Here is a 20,313-nt window from a genome sequence, read left to right as displayed (position 1 = left end):
TACAGTTTTCAACCTTCTACCATACTAACAAAATAAAAAAATATTTTAAAAATGGTGCTGAAGTAAAGCAGATATGAGGTAAACGTTATTTAATGACTATTTTATGTGGAATGACTATCTGCATAAAAGGGACAATCATTCAAAATTAAAATTTTTGACAACTTTCTGATATTCTTATAAATAGTCGCAGAAAGCATAAACATAAATTTACCATTAACATAAGGTACAATGTGTCGCAAAAAAACAATGTCCAAATTAATGAGATCTGTTGAAGCTTTCTCGAGTCATCACATAAAGCGACACTGGTCCGATTTGAAAAATTTGGCCCAGTCATTAAGGGGTTAAAATAGATTTTGGTCATATAAAACACACTTTTTTCCCAAGTGTGCACAGTAAGACCAGAAGAAGTCTAGTAGTTCCCACCGTCCGAACGTTTGAATGGAGTTCAATGCTCTAAACTGCCATCTAATTATTACAGCAAGATCAATGGATTTTTGCTTTGACATTAATCTATTCTATTATTTCTAAACACTGTTTTTCGGTGATTACTTTGTAATCTCCGATCATACTGCACCCCCCCACACAAATGATACACTATTTGAAAGATAAACTACCCCCCTTCAGCAAGAAAATAGCCAAACAAACCACACATCCACAATTTGATCACAAAACACAGTTTAAACATTAAAACCTTCAGTAAGGAAAAATGACCTGCAGGTGGCACCACAGTACCCCAAAGCACACTACCACAAAGCTGCTTACAGACATCACAAACATCCAAACATTTGCCTTTCCAGCTTGCTCAAGTGCTTGCCCAGCCTATTTCAGGCACATTGGAGGATTGCACACTCCACTGTAGGTGAGTCACATATGCAAACACATTTATATACATGCACTGCTTTTTCGGTGATTACTTCGCCCCACACACACACAAATTGTGAGTCACATATGCAAACACATTTGTAAACAAACATGCACTGCTTTTTCGCTGATTTCTTCGCCACACAAACACACACACACGCTACACCATTTGAAAGGTAAACTTGCTCCCTTCAGCAAGAAAAGAGCCAAACAAACCATACATTCATGATTTTATCACTAAATACAGTTTAAACATTCATTTTCATAAACCTGCAGAAAGACACAATGACCTGTGGGTGGCACAACAACCGAAAGACATTTTTTGGCCTCTATTTATCAAACCAATTTATTGTATTACCAATCTACACCTGTCTGTGTTCATCAGCTCATGAAATACATTTACATTTGACCAGCTTTCTTTTTCTGAAATTGCCTGCGCCCAACGACGACCAATGTGCGAAAATTTCGCACGGGCCAAGCTAGTATATTATAATTACATTTCCAATAATGTAGACATGTTGATGGAGAAACAAATATAGCTAGATGTGACTGACAAACTAAAATGCAAAAGGAGGCCAGCAATGGCCCAACGGATGACCAGATACGAGTAGCAAATATCAGGATAGAAAGTAGAGGATCCTTAATCTGATAATTCTCTCAGCAAAATGTGCCGACAAATCAGATAAGACTAATCCAAGTCTTACCACTTTGCACTGCGTATCTGTTCTGCATACTTTTTTCCCTGAAAACGTTGGGATTTCTGGCCAGGGTGGCCTGCAGCAGGACCGGTATATCGCCTTCGGGATCATCGCTTCCCAGGTTATCTTTCAGTTCTCTGTTTAAAATGGAGGAAGAAAAATCGTTAAGGGAACATGCATTTCTCAGCGTAATAAATTGTTTTGCAAACAGCTTTAGAGTGTAAAAGGTAACGACTATTGGTGCACTGCCAAAAAAACAGAGTCCAGAAGGGATAAATCAGAGTCCAGACACTCGCTAAATAAAATCCCCCTGATGAGTGAAGAATACTGACTCAATCCACAGACACACCTGAATCCACATTAATCCACAGCACAACTTAAAGGAATACTCCATAGTTCTAGTTAATATCACACGCGGATGTTATATAGCTGCTTTTTTGCGTCTTTATTATTGCAGCAACGACTGATTCCAATTCCACTGTCTCACCGTTGGGCATGTTGGTGTGACAAACAGCATGAAATAGGAAAAAAAATTCTCTAGTCACGCACGACAACCTCCAATTACTCTATGGTGAATTACCCGTCTTGGTTGAGCAGAACACAAGGACATTCAGGCACTGGACAATGACTATACTGGTAAAATAATGATTGTATATCATCCACCCAGCCTAGGTATTTATCGCTTACACTTTTGATATGATTGAGGTATCAGAAGTTTAAGTCATTGGGGATTTGGGGGCGAAGCGGGGTTGGAAACTTTATACCATCTTACTAGAGACAACTTGGTGTTTCGCTAGATACTATTACTCCTTCAGGTGAATGGTATTGATCGTATCAGTAATATATTTGAAAAAAGTCATCAATACCAACTTATCCGTTTTCCAGATCATCTCATCCTAAAATTTTGCATTAACCCCTTTCCTACATTAGACGTACTATTCCGTCCATGTGACCTGGGACCTAAGCCACAAGGACGGAATAGTACGTCTAGCGCGATCAGCTGCGCTCACAGGGGGAGCGCAGCTGATCGTGGCCGGGTATCAGCTGATTATCACAGCTGACACCCGGCACTATGTGTCAGGGGCGGTCACGGACCGCCCCCGACACGTTAACCCCTGGCACACGATCGCAGTGTACCGGGGGTATAGGGAAGCATAGGGAGGGAGGGGGCTCCCTCCGTGCTTCCCTGAGACCCCCACGGCAGCACAATGTGCAGCGCTGCTGCGGGGGTCTCCTTCCCTGCAGGTCCCCGAATCCAAAATGGCGGCGGGGACCTTAGGGGGCCTGCAGGGAGGCGGCTTCCTCATGCCTGCAAAGCGCCGGCATGAGGAAGCCTGCAGCACTGCCTGTGACAGATCGCTGATCTGTCACAGCGATCTGTGATGTGACAGATCAGCGATCTGTCCCATGACAGTTATGTCCCCCCGGGACATAAATTTATAAAAAAATAAATCGGTAAATAAATTAAAAAAATACATATATTCCCTAATAAATTTATTTTTTTGAAAATTAAAAAAAAACAAACAAAACAAAAGTACACATATTTGGTATCGCCGCTTCTGTAACGACCCGCCCTATAAAACTGTCCCACTAGTTAACCCCTTTATTGAATCCCTTCAAAAATAAAAAAAAACTAAAGCAAAAAATAAAGCTTTATCATCATACCGCCGAACAAAAAGTGCAATAATGTGCGATCAAAAAGAAGGCTATAAATATCCATGGTACCGCTGAAAACGTCATCTTGTCCTGCAAAAAATGAGCTGCCACACAGCATCATCAGCGAAAAAATAAAGTTATAGCTCGCAGAATAAAGCGACGCAAAAATAATTATTTTTTACTGTATGTAAAATTGTTTTCATTGCATAAAAGCGCCAAAAAATGAGGTATCGCTTTAACCGTACTGACCCGAAGAATAAAACCGCTTTATCAATTTTACCTCAAGCGGAACAGTGTAAACGCACCCCCCCAAAAGAAATTCATGAAACGCTGGTTTTTGTTCATTCTGCGTCCCAAAAATCGGAATAAAAAGCGATCAAAATATGTCACGTGCCCGAAAATGGTACCAATAAAAACATCAACTCGTCCCGCAAAAATAAGACCTCACATGACTCGGTGGGTCAAAATACAGAAAAATTATAGCTCTCAAAATGTGGTGATGCAAAAACTATTTTTACAATAAAAAGCGTCTTTTAGCGTGCGACAGCCGCCAAACATAAAAACCGCCATAAATAGTAAATCAAACCCCCCGTTATCACCCCCTTAGTTAGGGAAAAATAATAAAATTTAAAAAAAAAAAAGTATTTATTTCCATTTTCCCATTAGGGCTAGGGTTACGGCTAGGGGTGTGTTGGGGTTAGGGTTGGAGTTAGAATTGGGGGGGTTTCCACTATTTAGGCACATCAGGGGCTTTCCAAACGCGGCATGGCGTCCGATCTCAATTCCAGCCAAAAAAGTCAAATGGCGCTGCTTCCCTTCCGAGCTCTGCCATGCGCCCAAATAGTGTTTTACCCCCACATATGGGGTATCAGCGTACTCAGGACAAATTGCACAATAACTTTTGGGGTCCTGTTACTCTTGGGAAAATAGCAATTGGAGGTTAAAAGATCATTTTTGTGGAAAAAATATGATTTTTCAATTGTACCGCTGTACGTTATAAACTTCTGTGAAGCCCTTGTGGGTTCAAAGTGCTCACCACATATCTAGATAAGTTCCTTGGGGGAGTCTAGTTTCCAAAATGGGGTCACTAGTGGAGGGTTTCCACTGTTTAGGTACATCAGGAGCTCTCCAAACTTGACATGGCGTCCGATCTGAATTCCTGCCAATTTTGCAGTGAAAAAGTCAAACGGCGCTCCTTCCCTTCCGAGCTCTGCCATGCGCCCAAACAGTGTTCCCCCCACATATCAGGTATCAGCGTACTCAGGACAAATTGCACAATAACTTTTGCAGTCCAATTTCTCCTGTTACCCTTGGTGAAATAAAATTGAACCTGAAGTAATTATTTTTGTGAAAAAAAGTTAAATGTTCATTTTTTTTAAGTATTCAAAAAAATTCCTGTGAAGCACCTGAAGGGTTAATAAACTTCTTGAATGTGGTTTTGAGCACCTTGAGGGGTGCAGTTTTTAGAATGGTGTCACTTTTGGGTATTTTCTATCATATAGACCCCTCAAAGTGACTTCAAATGTGATGTGGTCCGTAAAAATAAAATGGTGTTGTAAAAATGAGAAATCGCTGGTCAACTTTTAACCCTTATAACTTCCTAACAAAAAAAAATAGTTTCCAAAATTGTGCTGATGTTAAGTAGACATGTTGGAAATGTTATTTATTAACTATTTTGTGTCACATAACTCTCTGGTTTAAGTGCATAAAAAATCCAAAGTTTGAAAATTGCAAAATTTTCGCCATATTTCTGTTTTTTTCATAAATAAATGCAATTTATAGCGAAGAAATGTTACCATTAAAGTGAAGTAAAATATGTCACGAGAAAACAAGCCAAGAATCGCCTAGATCCGTTAAAGCGTTCCTGAGTTATTACCTCATAAAGGGACAGTGGTCAGAATTGTAAAAATTGGCCTGGGAGTTAACGTGCAAATCACCCTTGGTAGTAGAGGGGTTAAAGGGAAATTGTCCAGTAAAGAGTCATCAACTAGCCATGGGTAATTAATTATTAATTTAGGTAATATTTGGGATCATCCAAACAGGTGGATTTTTTCAAATTAAATATTTCTATTGGGTTTTAATTAACATTGATATAAAAACAGAAGATTCCAATAACCTTCAATAACAAAAAGGTTGATAGTTAATATTAAGTTATCGTTAAACACTGAAATAAACACTGAAATGTAAGAATAATCACCTTGAAGTATTTATATAAGCTCTTACAAGAACCAAATTAATTGTTTGTGCTAGAGCAGACTGGGGCAAAGTGCGGCCCGCGGGTCACTGGCTGTTCCAGTTCGGCCCACAGACCGAAACAGCCAAGGATCTGAAACCACTGGCCTACAGGCAGCACAGCCATCTCCCCCCCCCATGATTTCTCCGCTATCTTCATCCTCAGGACGACCGCATACTGTTTATAGGGGGCTCATGATGTATACAGAGGTTTTGGTTTGTGGGATCATACTGTACAGTTGTGGCCAAAAGTACTGACACCCCTGCAATTCTATCAGATAATACTCAGTTTCTTCCTGAAAATGATTGCAAACAAATTCTTTGGTATTATTATCTTCATTTAATTTGTCCTAAATGAAAAAACACAAAAGAGAATGAAGCAAAACATTGATCATTTCACACAAAACTCCAAAAATGGGCCAGACAAAAGTATTGGCACCCTCAGCCTAATACTTGGTTGCACAACCTTTAGAAAATAACTGCGACCAACCGCTTCCGGTAACCATCAATGAGTTTCTTACAATGCTCTGCTGGAATTTTAGACCATTCTTCTTTGGCAGACTGCTCCAGGTCCCTGATATTTGAAGGTTGCCTTCTCCAAACTGCCATTTTTAGATCTCTCCACAGGTGTTCTATGGGATTCAGGTCTGGACTCATTGCTGGCCACCTTAGAAGTCTCCAGTGCTTTCTCTCAAACCATTTTCTAGTGCTTTTTGAAGTGTGTTTTGGGTCATTGTCCTGCTGGAAGACCCATGACCTCTGAGGGAGACCCAGCTTTCTCACACTGGGCCCTACATTAGGCTGCAAAATTTGTTGGTAGTCTTCAGACTTCATAATGTCATGCACACGGTCAAGCAGTCCAGTGCCAGAGGCAGCAAAGCAACCCCAAAACATCAGGGAACCTCCGCCATGTTTGACTGTAGGGACCGTGTTCTTTTCTTTGAATACCTCTTTTTTTCTCCTGTAAACTCTATGTTGATGCCTTTGCCCAAAAAGCTCTACTTTTGTCTCATCTGACCAGAGAACATTCTTCCAAAACATTTTAGGATTTTTCAGGTAAGTTTTGGCAAACTCCAACCTGGCTTTTTTATGTCTCGGGGTAAGAAGTGGGGTCTTCCTGGGTCTCCCACCATACAGTCCCTTTTCATTCAGACACCGACGGATAGTACGGGTTGACACTGTTGTACCCCCGGACTGCAGGGCAGCTTGAACTTGTTTGGATGTTAGTCGAGGTTCTTTATCCAACATCCGCACAATCTTGCGTTGAAATCTCTTGTCAATTTTTCTTTTCCGTCCACATCTAGGGAGGTTAGTCACAGTGCCATGGGCTTTAAACTTCTTGATGACAGTGCGCACGGTAGACACAGGAACATTCAGGTCTTTGGAGATGGACTTGTAGCCTTGAGATTGCTCATGCTTCCTCACAATTTGGTTTCTCAAGTCCTCAGACAGTTCTTTGGTCTTCTTTCTTTTCTCCATGTTCAATGTGGTACACACAAGGACACAGGACAGAGGTTGAGTCAACTTTAATCCATGTCAACTGGCTGCAAGTGTGATTTAGTTATTGCCAACACCTGTTAGGTGCCACAGGTAAGTTACAGGTGCTGTTAATTACACAAATTAGAGAAGCATCACATGATTTTTTGAACAGTGCCAATACTTTTGTCCACCCTCTTTTTTATGTTTGGTGTGGAATTATATCCAATTTGGCTTTAGGACAATTCTTTGTGTTTTTTCATTTAAGACAAATTAAATGAAGATACCGTATATACTCGAGTATAAGTCGATCCGAGTATAAGTCGACCCCCCTAATTTTGCCTCAAAAACCTTGGAAAACTTATTGACTCGAGTATAAGTCTAGGGTGGGAAATGCTCCATAGATTATTCCCCCATATGGTGTCCTCAGAAGAAGCTCCACAGATTGTTCCCCCATATGCTGCCCCCATAAGAAGCTCCACAGATTGCTCCCCCATATGCTGACCCCATGCTGCTGCTGCATGTAAAAATGAAAAAAATGACATACTCACCTCTCCGTCGCTGGGTGTCAGATACTCACCTGTCCTGCATCCATGGCTGCTCACCGCTATCTGCCACGTCATCAGTCAGTGACGTTCAGACTGCAGGGGCGCGGCGCGCACTAACACGTCACCGCGCCCTCTGCTGTCTGAAGTCACTGACCGATGACAGACAGCAGCAAGCAGCGATGGACACAGGACAGGTGAGTATCGCTATACTTACCCGTCCTGACGCTGTGTCTTGAGCCCCCAGCTTCTCCGCGCTCTCTCTTCCTGCCTTCAGCGGTCAGGAGGTACCGCTCATTAAAACTCATGAATATGCGCATATTCATGAGTTTTAATGAGCGGCACCACGTGACCGCTGAAGGCAGGAAGAGAGAGCACGGGGAGAAGCTGGGGGCTCAAGACACAGCGTCAGGACGGGTAAGTATGACCTGACACCCCCTCCCCCTCCGACCCCCTTTGTATATGACTCGAATATAAGACGAGAGGGGGACTTTCAGCCCAATTTTTTGGGCTGAAAATGTCGACTTATATTCGAGTATATACGGTAATAACAAAGAATTTGTGTTTGCAATCATTTTCAGGAAGACACTGAGTATTATCTGACAGAATTGCGGGGGTGTCAATACTTTTGGCCACAACTTTATATTAAGGGGGCTATATCAATATAAAGTAATCATAATTGATATGTTAATATTGAGCAGAATTAATTTTAGCCGATTGGTTCGGCCTCCATAACAGTCACTGATGTGACCCTTCAGGAAAATTAAATGCTCACCCCTGTGATACAGGAATATAAAGAGGAAAGGAGGGCAGAAAAAGTAGTAGAGTGGGAAGGAAAAGGAGGTGGAGAAGACCCAAACAGAAAAAAAAACCACGACTTATTGAAAATATCACTTTAGAGGAGGACACATCTACCATTACTTTATTATTTTCTGACAACCAGATTGCCAGGTCGCCCCCCTCACTCAATACAGGACGGGGAAAATGATCTCAGACGGGCCCTTTTATCTCCATTATAACAGTGGCAGATCCGATGCCCGATCGATGCTCCACTGATTCTCTATAAGGTTGCCAGAAAAAGCCCAGCGCCACCACAAGGTATGAAGGGAGCAACGGTAAGGCATGTGCACTGCAGCTTCCTTTTGACGAGGATAAAAGGACCCCATTCTGCTCATCCCAGCGGTCGAACCTTCACAACCAATAAGTTATCACATGCCACCTTTTCAGCTCATTCTCACAGTTTCTTCTCTACTAATAACCTCCTATGCCACAGCCCTTTATTTATATACAGACATTGAGACTGATAAAGATTCATCATGACATAGCTGCAAAATCCTTTCTACTCACATGTGGTCTGTTGACACCTGATTGAGGCTATGGACAAGCTGTGACACTAGAGGTTCATCCCTGCACGCCAGAAGGCAGTTCACCTCTTCTGCTATCCGTCCATTAAACAGGAGGCTCTTTGTAGTTGTAGCAGGTAAAGGGGATGGAAGAGGCAACTGGTTCAATACTGGGGACGAGAAAGAAAAAACCATAAAAATGGTGGAATCCAAACATTTCTGAACCTGCAACACAGGTCATATTACATTAAAAAACCATCAGCTTTATGGGCAGCCTACTGGCATAAAAAAATGACAAAGCAGTTGAAATACAGATTTTTGGGACCGTGTGGATGTAATTTGCTAAAATCCAAGTTCCCTTTGTTGCTACTTTAACTCCTTAACGTCCAATGACGGGCATCGCCCGTCATTGGACGTCTCCCTCGCTTTGATGTGGGCTCCGGCGGTGAGCCCGCATCAAAGCCGGGACATGTCAGCTGTTTTGAACAGCTGACACGTGCCCGCAATAGGCGCAGGTGGAATCGCGATCCACCTGTGCCTATTAACTAGTTAAACGCCGCTGTCAAACGCTGACAGCAGCATTTAACCGGCGCATGATCAGGGTCAGCGATGTGTTGGCATAACAACCAGAGGTCTCCTGGAGACCTCTATGGTTGTTGCTGCCTGAATGCTATGAGCGCCACCCGGTGGTCGGCGCTCATAGCAATGCAGTATTTCTGCTCATCACCTATATGTAGCAGAGCCAATCAAGTATGGGATGCTTCTAGCCTCCCATGGAGACTATTGAAGCATGCCAAAATTTAAAAAAAGGTTTTAAAAAATATGAAAGTTTAAATCATCCCCCTTTCGCCCCATTCAAAATAAACAATTAAAAAAACAAACAAAATTACACATACACATATTTGGTATCGCCGGGTTCAGAATCGCCTGATCTATCAATAAAAAAAGGATTATCCTAGTAAACGGTGTAGCGAGACAAGATCAAAACGCCAGAATTACGTTTGTTTGGTCGCTGTGACATTGCATTAAAATGCAATAATGGGCGATCAAAAGAACCTATCTGCATAAAAGTGGTATCAATAAAAACGACAACTCGGGAGGGCAAAAAATAAGCCCTCGCCCGACCCCAGATCACAAAAAATGGAGACGCTACGGGTCTGGGAAAAAGGCGCAATTTTTTTTTTGTTTTTTTTAACAAACCTTTGGAATTTTTTTTTCACCACTTAGATAAAAGAGAACCTAGACATGTTTGGTGTCTATGAACTCATAATGACCTGGAGAATCATAATGGCAGGTCAGTTTTAGCATTTAGTGAACCTAGCAAAAAAGCCAAACAAAAAACCAGTGTGGGATTCCACTTTTTTTGCAATTTCACCTCACTTGGAATTTTTTTCCCGTTTTGTAGTACACGACAATTTTAAAACCAATGGTGTCGTTCAAAAGTACAACTCGTCCCGCAAAAAAGAAGACCTCACGTGGCCATATTGACGGAAAAATTAAAACGTTATGGCTCTGGAAAGAAGGGGAGGGAAAAATGAAAATGCAAAACTAAAAATATCCCTGGTCGTAAAGGGGTTAATATCGCCTGCTCATAAGACAAAAAAGTTATAATACGGTGCTTACATTTTTTTACTTCACTCAAGTGTGTTGCTTTTTTCTACCAGCATATAATCCTGTAGCACCTAAGAGGGGTGGTCACGTTATCAGATTTAAAAAAATAAAATGCATCAAAGCAAAAGACCAGAAGAAAGAAATTCTGCAAATTGGCACATAATAATGAAGTGCACACAACACGGTTTAAACTTTGCACTGACTATTCTTTTATGTGCTAATTTACAGGGTTTCTTTCTCCTTATGTTGGAAGTGTAAAAAGCAGAGAATTGATTTGTTGGACTCGATCCATTGTCCACATAAGTTGTCGCAGGTTGGAAGCACTAAAAACCACCTCTTATCTGACGGCATCCGTGTTTCTGCTTTTGACTAGTTGGCCTGGCACAACATCACATATGCATCACGCCGCAATGACGACATTGCACCAGGCTGGCTAATCAAAAGAAGCGCTGTGGATGCCATCAGGTAGGAGGCAGCTCTCATCAACCATCCTAGGTGACTTTTTCGATCAGATAGTTAATTTAGATTCTACTTTAGCGGCTTCAGCAGAAGCTGCCACAATGAGGGCCCATTGTTATGTGGTAACAGTGCCTGCATCCAAAGAGCCATGCAAGGGGCAAAAAGGAAAGCACTTCCCGTTTCTGCAGCACCACCTGGTGCATCACATGACCACTGTAAGCCAATTAGCAGCTTTAGAAAGGATCATGTGACAAACTCCATGACTTCTTGGAAAGACTGCATTACATGATTGTGATAAAGCACATAAGCAGCTGCTTGGAATTAGATAAGCAGAAAATCCTATTGTGCCATACAGCGTGTTGTAGCCCTGAATAGTACTGTAATCAGAGAATGAGAGAGTTGTAGTCCCACTGTAACACATCGTAGGTGTGCCAGTTCTTCTTAAGGTACTGTCACACTAAACGATATCGCTAGCAATGTCGCTATAACTTGTGACGTTATAGCGATATTGTTAGCGACATCGCTGTGTCTGATACTTACCTAAGACCGGCTCCCCCGCTGGTTATCGCTGATCACGCGAGAACGTCCAGGACTGTTTCTCATCGTCAGCTTCCTGCGGCACTTCCTGTGGAGAGATGAGCGTGGAGCCGGGCAGGAGGACGCAGGATCGCCTAGTGTGACAGGTAGGTAGCGATCCCCGTCCCCAGTGATGTCGCTGGTGAGATCTGCCTGTGTGGCAGCTCACTAGCGACCACTTAGCGATGTACCAGCAATCCTGACTGCGTCATATCGCTGGTACATCGCTAAGTGTGACAGTACCTTTATATCCGCTGATCAGTGGGGGTGCAAAGCAATATTCCACAAGGAAAAAAAAAAAAATATAGAAATAGGCAAAAATATACTTACAGTCTGTGAGACTAGCAATTCCCGCTAGAGTCGTAATGGGAACATGAGGCATATCCCCATTCATCCTGAAGCTGTAGGATGGTGGAATCTATGCAGGTATTTTAATGGAGGTGCCACCTGTCATTACTTCCCATCTCCTGTACACTGCAAAGAGAAGAAAAATAGCATTATACATCAGACTATTGCTAAATTCAAAGCACATTTCACCATAAAGGATGAGTGAAGTGTTTTACCAACGTCATCTACACAGCTGCATTTACACACAGTATGTAGACTATTTCAGAACCAAAGGGACCCGTGAAGCGATTCAAACCACAGGTAGCATGAGACACAGCATGGCTACACGTTTGGAGCAAGGTTAGAGTAGCCGGCCGGGCACCATAGCCAGAGATGAGACTAGTCTGGTGCTGAAGCTTAGTTGGCATTCTACCAGCAATGGGAGAGTCCTGCCAATCATCTGAACGAGGTGGAGAAAAGCTGGACTAGCCTCGTCTCTGGCTACGGTCAGTCCACAACAAGAGCGGATCTCTTCCATTTTCTCTAAAACGCCGATTCGTTTCACAATAAAATGTACCAGGCTGCGATCATGCAACCAGGCTCTATTTCATGTAGCCTGGAGAAGAGCGTGGAAGGAACGGGAGCAAGGTATGTGGTGGTGTTTTTTCGCATACGTGTATGGGATGTGTGCCTGCATATAAGGTGCTATGTGAGGGTCGTTACTGTATTTAGGGCACTATGTGGGGGCTCAATACACATGGTAGGCTCATACTTTACATAGGGGGCTATGCGAGGGCTCATACTGTATATAGGGGGCTATGCGAGGGCTCATACTGTATATAGGGGGCTATGCGAGGGCTCATACTGTATATAGGGGGCTATGCGAGGGCTCATACTGAATATAGGGGGCTATGCGAGGGCTCATACTGAATATAGGGGGCTATGCGAGGGCTCATACTGAATATAGGGGGCTATGCGAGGGCTCATACTTTACATAGGGGGCTATGCGAGGGCTCATACTGTATATAGGCGCTATGCGAGGGCTCATACTGAATATAGGGGGCTATGCGAGGGCTCATACTGAATATAGGGGGCTATGCGAGGGCTCATACTGAATATAGGGGGCTATGCGAGGGCTCATACTGAATATAGGGAGCTAAGCGAGGGCTCTTACTGAATATAGGGGGCTATGTGAGGGCTCATACTGAATATAGGGAGCTATGTGAGGGCTCATACTGAATATAGGGGCTATGTGAGGGCTCATACTGAATATAGGGGGCTATGTGAGGTCTCATACTGAATATAGGGGCTATGTGAGGGCTCATACTGAATATAGGGAGCTATGTGAGGGCTCTTACTGAATATAGGGGGCTATGTGAGGGCTCATACTGAATATAGGGAGCTATGTGAGGGCTCATACTGAATATAGGGGCTATGTGAGGGCTCATACTGAATATAGGGGGCTATGTGAGGTCTCATACTGAATATAGGGGCTATGTGAGGGCTCATACTGAATATAGGGAGCTATGTGAGGGCTCATACTGAATATAGGGGCTATGTGAGGGCTCATACTGAATATAGGGGGCTATGTGAGGTCTCATACTGAATATAGGGGGCTATGTGAGGGCTCATACTGAATATAGGGGGCTATGTGAGGTCTCATACTGAATATAGGGGCTATGTGAGGGCTCATACTGAATATAGGGAGCTATGTGAGGGCTCATACTGAATATAGGGGGCTATGTGAGGGCTCATACTGAATATAGGGGGCTATGTGAGGGCTCATACTGAATATAGGGGGCTATGTGAGGGCTCATACTGAATATAGGGGGCTATGTGAGGGCTCATACTGAATATAGGGGGCTATCTGTGGGTTCATACTGTATGTGGGGGCTGTAGAAGGATGTTTGCATACTACTCAATATTACATGATTATATTAATATAAATAATTAGAATATATTAATATTGAGCAGAAATAATTTCAGCCAACAACAGCCATGGTCTCTCATGTGGCCCTCGGGAAAAATGAATTGCTTGCCCCTGCACTAGATAGATCTGTGTTGCCGGCGCAGAGGAATCAACTAAAATGGTAAAAGCCACTTGTACATCATTGTACTAAACTATGCAGGTGCTTTCCAGGATTAAAGCTTTTTTTTTTTCCTTTGTGCTTTTTCAAATGTTACCTTGTTTGCTAACAAAATGCATGTCAATATCCATATACAATGCACTTATATTAACGCTGTAAAATATTACATCTGATCAGCTGTAAATTTTATGAGATACAAAACAGTCGGTGATCTGTTTTGTTCAAGATAATGTTTGTTTTTGTTATGTATATCTAAAGCGCAATGGAATAAGTGGTGCTATAATATTAAATAATTGCATGCAACAAAAAATACAAATCTGCAGATAATAAAGCCAACAATCGTACGTATAGACAGTTATAACATTATTCAATTTTACCAAATGTACATTTGTGAATACTTGCAATGTGTCACCCCAATATTGCACTCTGTACAGCTCTACAGATGCTGATGGTGCTATAGAATACTGACATTTCCAGACAGCAATTCTCTCAAATCAGGAGCAGAGAAAGTTCTTTTAAACAATCTGGCTCCTCTAATCTCCTGGCCGGCGAAACAGAAGCCGCCCATACACATTACACGATACCCGATGAGTGACAGATGGTGTGGCCAATGCTGCCACACACATTTTAGTCCATATTGCCCTTTACACCGGGTGAGGTAAGCAGTGTCTTTCTAAAAGCCATCCACAACCATCTGACGTTTTGCCAGGCAATAACATTTGGCTAAAATAAGCATTCATTGTTTAAATTAGAAAAGGATGGACATTTAGTTCGGTCGAAACAGTCCTTGTTCAAATTTTGTGTAAAGACCCCTGGCACAATTCGCAGAAGGGATAGATCATATAATAAGATTGAAGACACGATTGGGCAGGATGGTGAATTACAGCCCTCCTATGGGTCATTCCATGGTAACTTACGTTACAACACAGTTAGTAACTTACGTTACAACACAGTTAGTAACTTACGTTACAATAAGTTTACTTCTCATATGAAGTAATGGTATTGTAACGTAAGTTACCCTCAGCTTTGTGACGTAAGTTAATACATTGTGTTGTAACATAAGTTACCAAGTAATTACACTGTATTTTGTATTTAATTTGTATTCTTGAAAAAAATCAAACTGTGTTGAAATCTATTGAGAATAGTTTAATCTACAATATGCATTCACTCATTTTTGTGCCTGCCCTCAAAGAACAGTCTGTAGCCATTATTAACTCAGTTTTTGGCTTTTGAATGTAACGTAAGTTACCATGGAATGACCCTTATGTGTACTGGACATAGGCCGCCATCAAGGGTGCTTGGCAGCATGTTAGTTCCAGCTTTCCATCGACCCATGTCGCCATATCAAACATTCACCTGTTTTGTTTGTTTGTTTTTTTTTTTTTTTTTTTTTTTAAAGGTGTATGAATTTATTATTCCTTTAAATCTTAGCTACCTAGCACTGACCATGCAAAAAGCAATCCAGTGGATAAATCAAGGATGGGAAGATCGTTTAATCCTCACCTTCTTGCAATCTGTCTTCTTGTATCGAGTGGCAGAAGTGCCAGGATAGGATATAGCTTACCACAAAAGAGTGACAAAACAAAGCACAATTGGGCACTTTACAGAAGTCACGTAAAGGGGTTGTAATGGCTGTATAAGCAGCGGCAGGGTGGTGCAATGGCCGCAGCTGATGCATTCTGCAATAAAGAAAGCTAGGAGAGCAGTAGAGGAATTAAGAAGAGGCTCCACTCCAGCAGAAGAGTCTTAGGCTAAGTTCACATGTTGCGTTTTTGCAGTGGTTTTTTACAGCTTTATTTTTTTTATGCAAGTTTTCAGATGCGTTTCACAGTACCAGCTAACCCAAAGAGATTTCAGAAATCTCATGTGCACACCTTGGGTTTTTTTCCTGACTGTTTTGTCATAAGAGCTTGTTTTGTTTTTTTTTGTTTTTTGCAAAATGCAGAATGTCACTTGTTTCAGCAATTTTTTCAGCATTTTTCAACCATTGAAAGCAATGGGCTTTGGCAAAATGCTGCAAAAAATGCTGGTATCCGGATTGCTGCGTTTTTGGTGCCAAAACCTGATTAAGTTGAATCAGATTTTTTTTTATGCACTAAACTTTATCAGCATGCACAAGAGACACGTACCCTGACAAAACCACAGTAAAAAAAAAAAAACTCCGCTAAAACTAAACACAACCTGCTTTTTCGGAAGCAGCTTAAACTTGGCAAAGAAGAAAAAAAAATGCTGCAAAAAATGAAATGTGTGAACACAGCCTTGAAGAGCTGTGTGAAAAAGTAGTAGTTGATTTCGGTTAGACCGGCCAGCTGGACCATCCCCACAGGATATACAGTGCCTTGTCAAAGTATTCGGGCCCCTGGAACTTTTCAACCTTTTCCCACATATCATGCTTCAAACAAAGATACCAAATGTAAATTTGGGGTGAAGAATCAACAAGTGGGACACAATTGTGAAGTTGAATGAAATTTATTGGTTATTTTAAATTTTTGTGGAAATTAAAAAACTGAAAAGTGGGGCGTGCAATATTATTCGCTCCCTTTACTTTCAGTGCAGTAAACTCACTTCAGAAGTTCATTGTGGATCTCTGAATGATCCAATGTTGTCCTAAATGACTAATGATGATAAACATAATCCACCTGAGTGTAATCAAGTCTCCGCATAAATGCACCTGCTCTGTGATAGTCTCAGGGTTCTGTTTGATGCACAGAGAGCATCATGAAGACCAAGGAACACAACAGGCAGGTCCGTGATACTGTTGTGGAGAAGTTTAAAGCCGGATTTAGATACAAAATGATTTCCAAAACTTTAAACATCCCAAGAAGCACTGTGCAAGCGATCATATTGAAATGGAATCAGTATCATACCACTGCAAATCTAACAAGACCCGGCCGTCTCTCTAAACTTTCATCTCAAACAAGGTGTAGACTGATCAGAGATGCAGCCAAGAGGCCCATGATCACTCTGGATGAACTGCAGAGATCTACAGCTGAGGTGGGACAGTCTGTCCATAGGGCAACAATCAGTCATACACTCCACAAATCTGGCCTTTATGGAAGAGTGGCAAGAAGAAAGCCATTTCTCAAAGATATCCATAAAAAGTGTCGTTTAAAGTTTGCAACAAGCCACCTGGGAGACACACCAAACATGTGGAAGAAGGTGCTCTGGTCAGATGAAACTAAAATCGAACTTTTTGGCAACAATGTTTGGTGTAAAGGCAACACAGCTCATCACCCTGAACACACCATCCCCACTGACAGACATAGTGGTGGCAGCATCATTGTTTGGGGCTGCTTTTCTTCAGCAGGGACAGGAAAGGTGGTTAAAATTGATGGGAAGATGGATGGAGCCAAATACAGGACCATTCTTGAAGAAAGCCTGTTGGAGTCTGCAAAAGACCTGAGACTGGGACGGAGATTTTTCTTCCAACAAGACAATGATTCCAAACATAAAGCAAAATCTTCAATGGAATGGTTCACAAATAAACCTATCCAGGTGTTAGAATGGCCAAGTCAAAGTCCAGACCTGAATGCATTCGAGAATCTGTGGAAAGGGCTGAACACTGCTGTTCACAACCGATCTCCTTCAAACCTCACTGAGCTCGAGCTGTTTGCCAAGGAAGAATGGGCAAGAATTTCAGTCTCTCGATGTACAAAACTGATAGAGACATACCCCAAGCGACTTGCAGCTGTAATCGCAGCAAAAGGTGGCGCAACAAAGTATTAAGTGAGGCCGGTTTCACATTAGCGCTTTTTAAGCGCACGCACGGCCGGGGGTAGCTCCGCCCCCGAGCCGGCTCTCTGCCCGGCGTGCCCGCCCCTTGCTTGTAGCGCCGCCTACTAGCGGACAGCGGCGCCTGCGATCGGCGCACCCTATCTTTAGCATAGGGTGCGCAGATCGTGCGCAGGCCGTGCGCTAGTTGCGCTTTGACCTGCGCTGCGCACTTTTGACGGTGCGCCGTGCGCGCCAAAATCAAACTTTTCGGATTTTGGCGCGCACGGCGCACCGTCAAAGGTGCGCAGCGCAGGTCAAAGCGCAACTAGCGCACGGCCTGCGCACGATCTGCGCACCCTATACTAAAGATAGGGTGCGCCGATCGCAGGCGCCGCTGTCCGCTAGTAGGCGGCGCTACAAGCAAGGGGCGGGCACGCCGGGCAGAGAGCCGGCTCGGGGGCGGAGCTACCCCGGCCGTGCGTGCACTTAAAAAGCGCTAATGTGAAACCGGCCTTAAAGGGGCCGAATAATATTGCACGCCCCACTTATCAGTTTTTGACTTTCCACAAAAATTTTAAAATAACCAATAAATTTCGTTCAACTTCACAATTGTGTCCCACTTGTTGTTGATTCTTCACCAAAAATTTATATTTGATATCTTTATGTTTGAAGCATGATATGTGGGAAAAGGTTGAAAAGTTCCAGGGGGCCGAATACTTTCGCAAGGCACTGTATCAATTGTCTGAATGCTGGGAGTCTTTTCTAGTGATTAGTGAGCACTGAGCCCTCAGCAATCAGACACTTATCACCAATCCAGAGAATGCAATTGATAAACTCATTTATAACAGAAGGTAAAGACTGAATCTTGAGGAAGGCAAGCAGACTTTCTTGTGCTCTGTCACAAGTAAAGGCCCTTTTACATTTAGCGATCCGACGAGCGATCCGACCCGGTCAGGATCGCTGGTGCATCGCTAAATGATCGCTAGTGAGCTTTCACACAGAAAGATCTCACAGCGATGCAGCAGCGATGCAGCAGCGACGCAGCGCACGATACTCACCTTTCACACACAGCGATCCTGGCGTCCTCCCGCCCGCCTCCAGCGTCGCTCGTCGTCACAGCAGGAAGCCCCAGCAGGAAGCTGACGACGAGAAATGGAGCCGGACATTCTCGCGCGATCAGCGATGGACAGCGGGGGAGCCGGTCGTTGGTAAGTATCACACATAGCGATATCGCTAGCAATATCGCTATAACGTCACTGGTTTTGTGACCCTGACCGGGTCGTATCGCTGGTCGGATCGCTGGTGCATCGCTAAATGTAAAGGGGCCTTAAGAGTCTATAAGAAAATATGCAGCCGCTACAAAGTCATGTGTGATGGCAACTTTAACAAGACTGTTACACAATAAATAATACCAGACAGACGTGGGGTGTACATTGTATGAATGACACTCTGCTATTATAACCATTGCACAACATGTGCACAGCCTCACACACCCATCTGTATAACCCTGGAAATAGTAGAGGCATCAGGCCAGAAATACGACAATTTCTAGAATCTTGGCAATGCACAGTCCTTGCTTTTCTATATAACGTACACATTTCATGTTCCATTACCTAAATCTGTCACTTTTCCAAGTTAATGGCTTACGCAACTTCAATCTTTTTTTTTTTTTTTTTCATTTTCTGTGTACAAACAGTTTTCCAAAAATGTACAAAATCCGCCGCCTCCTGACATGACCTCGCCTTCCCAGCTTTACGGGCTGGAACATTTTCTACCACGGTACGGTTATTGCAGGTTACAGCTACCTCTGAATTTATTCACTTTTCTCTATGTATATACACAATGCAGCAAGAAAGTGGCAGAATAATCTTGTGCTAGCACATATTAACACAGGAATATAACGCTAATCGGAGGCTGTAATCGTCACTACTGGCTATAGAATACTAAGTGGTAAAAGCGCTGACAACCACATGAATGGAACGGATGTCAAGATCAATGCAACAGTAATAGAAAGAGGCAGCGTTACCCAGTCACATATGGTGGGTGTCGTGTGTAGGCAGCACTGTCTCTTACAAATGCCCACACAAATAGAGCATTTCCAATAAAAAAGGTAAGATCTGCCGCCGTATTGGTTCTAGGCTTTGACTATTTTAAGGGACTGATAATAAGGGCTCATATAACGGTGTGTGCATTACGAACCACATAATGAGAGCACATGGACCCATTAGGACAGTGCCCATTGCTGCTTTTCCATGGTAATCAATGGTGTATGTGTGAGGGGGGAAATAATAAATCACAGCCTGCACTACATGAATCCGTTTCCACACCAGAATGCTGCATGTAATGTTCCCAGCTCCCAGGCACTCTGCAATCGTGACTGCTCCGAGTATGGCTTTCTGAAGCCGGCCTTACACACTTCGATGATGGACACAATTCATCAGAAACTTTTCATTTGTTCCAACGAATTCTCAATAAGACAAATACCGTAAGTTATAATTGTGGTCCCACAGTACAGAAGCATCAACCAGCATCTCAATGAATGGCTTAATCGCCAGACCATTAAGCCTGGTTTCACATTAGCGCTTTTTTGCGCAGTGCATCGTGCGCATCCGTCGTGCATACTGCGTACCTATGTTTAACATGGCGTACGCATGGTCTTGCGTTTGCACGCGTTCGTCTGCGTTTTCGTGTGCATGCGTTTTTCAAGGTGTGCGTCTAGACGCGCCGG

The 20,313-nt window shown here is 42.9% G+C and overlaps 1 protein-coding gene across 3 annotated transcripts in view; it reads right to left on the bottom strand.

Annotated features, from left to right (window-relative positions):
- The window catches only part of NIPBL (NIPBL cohesin loading factor), a 171,401-nt gene that overhangs the window by 79,106 nt on the left and 71,982 nt on the right, over window positions 1-20,313 (bottom strand). For all 3 annotated transcript variants that reach the window (XM_073543950.1, XM_073543949.1, XM_073543948.1), the window contains exons 2-4: window positions 11,788-11,931; window positions 8,816-8,981; window positions 1,566-1,696 (exon numbers count right to left, since the gene is read on the bottom strand). In XM_073543950.1, the coding sequence (XP_073400051.1) occupies window positions 1,566-1,696; window positions 8,816-8,981; window positions 11,788-11,851 (361 nt within the window). In that variant the 5' untranslated portion in view covers window positions 11,852-11,931. The remainder of the gene's footprint in view (window positions 1-1,565; window positions 1,697-8,815; window positions 8,982-11,787; window positions 11,932-20,313) is intronic.

The sequence above is a fragment of the Dendrobates tinctorius genome, unplaced genomic scaffold (genome assembly GCF_039654945.1).
Source record: "Dendrobates tinctorius isolate UK_male_01 unplaced genomic scaffold, ASM3965494v1 ptg000135l, whole genome shotgun sequence".
In the NCBI taxonomy this organism is placed as follows: Eukaryota; Metazoa; Chordata; class Amphibia; order Anura; family Dendrobatidae; genus Dendrobates; species Dendrobates tinctorius.
The sequence above is the reverse complement of the archived record's forward strand: the minus strand, read 5'-3'. Positions and strand labels throughout refer to the sequence as shown.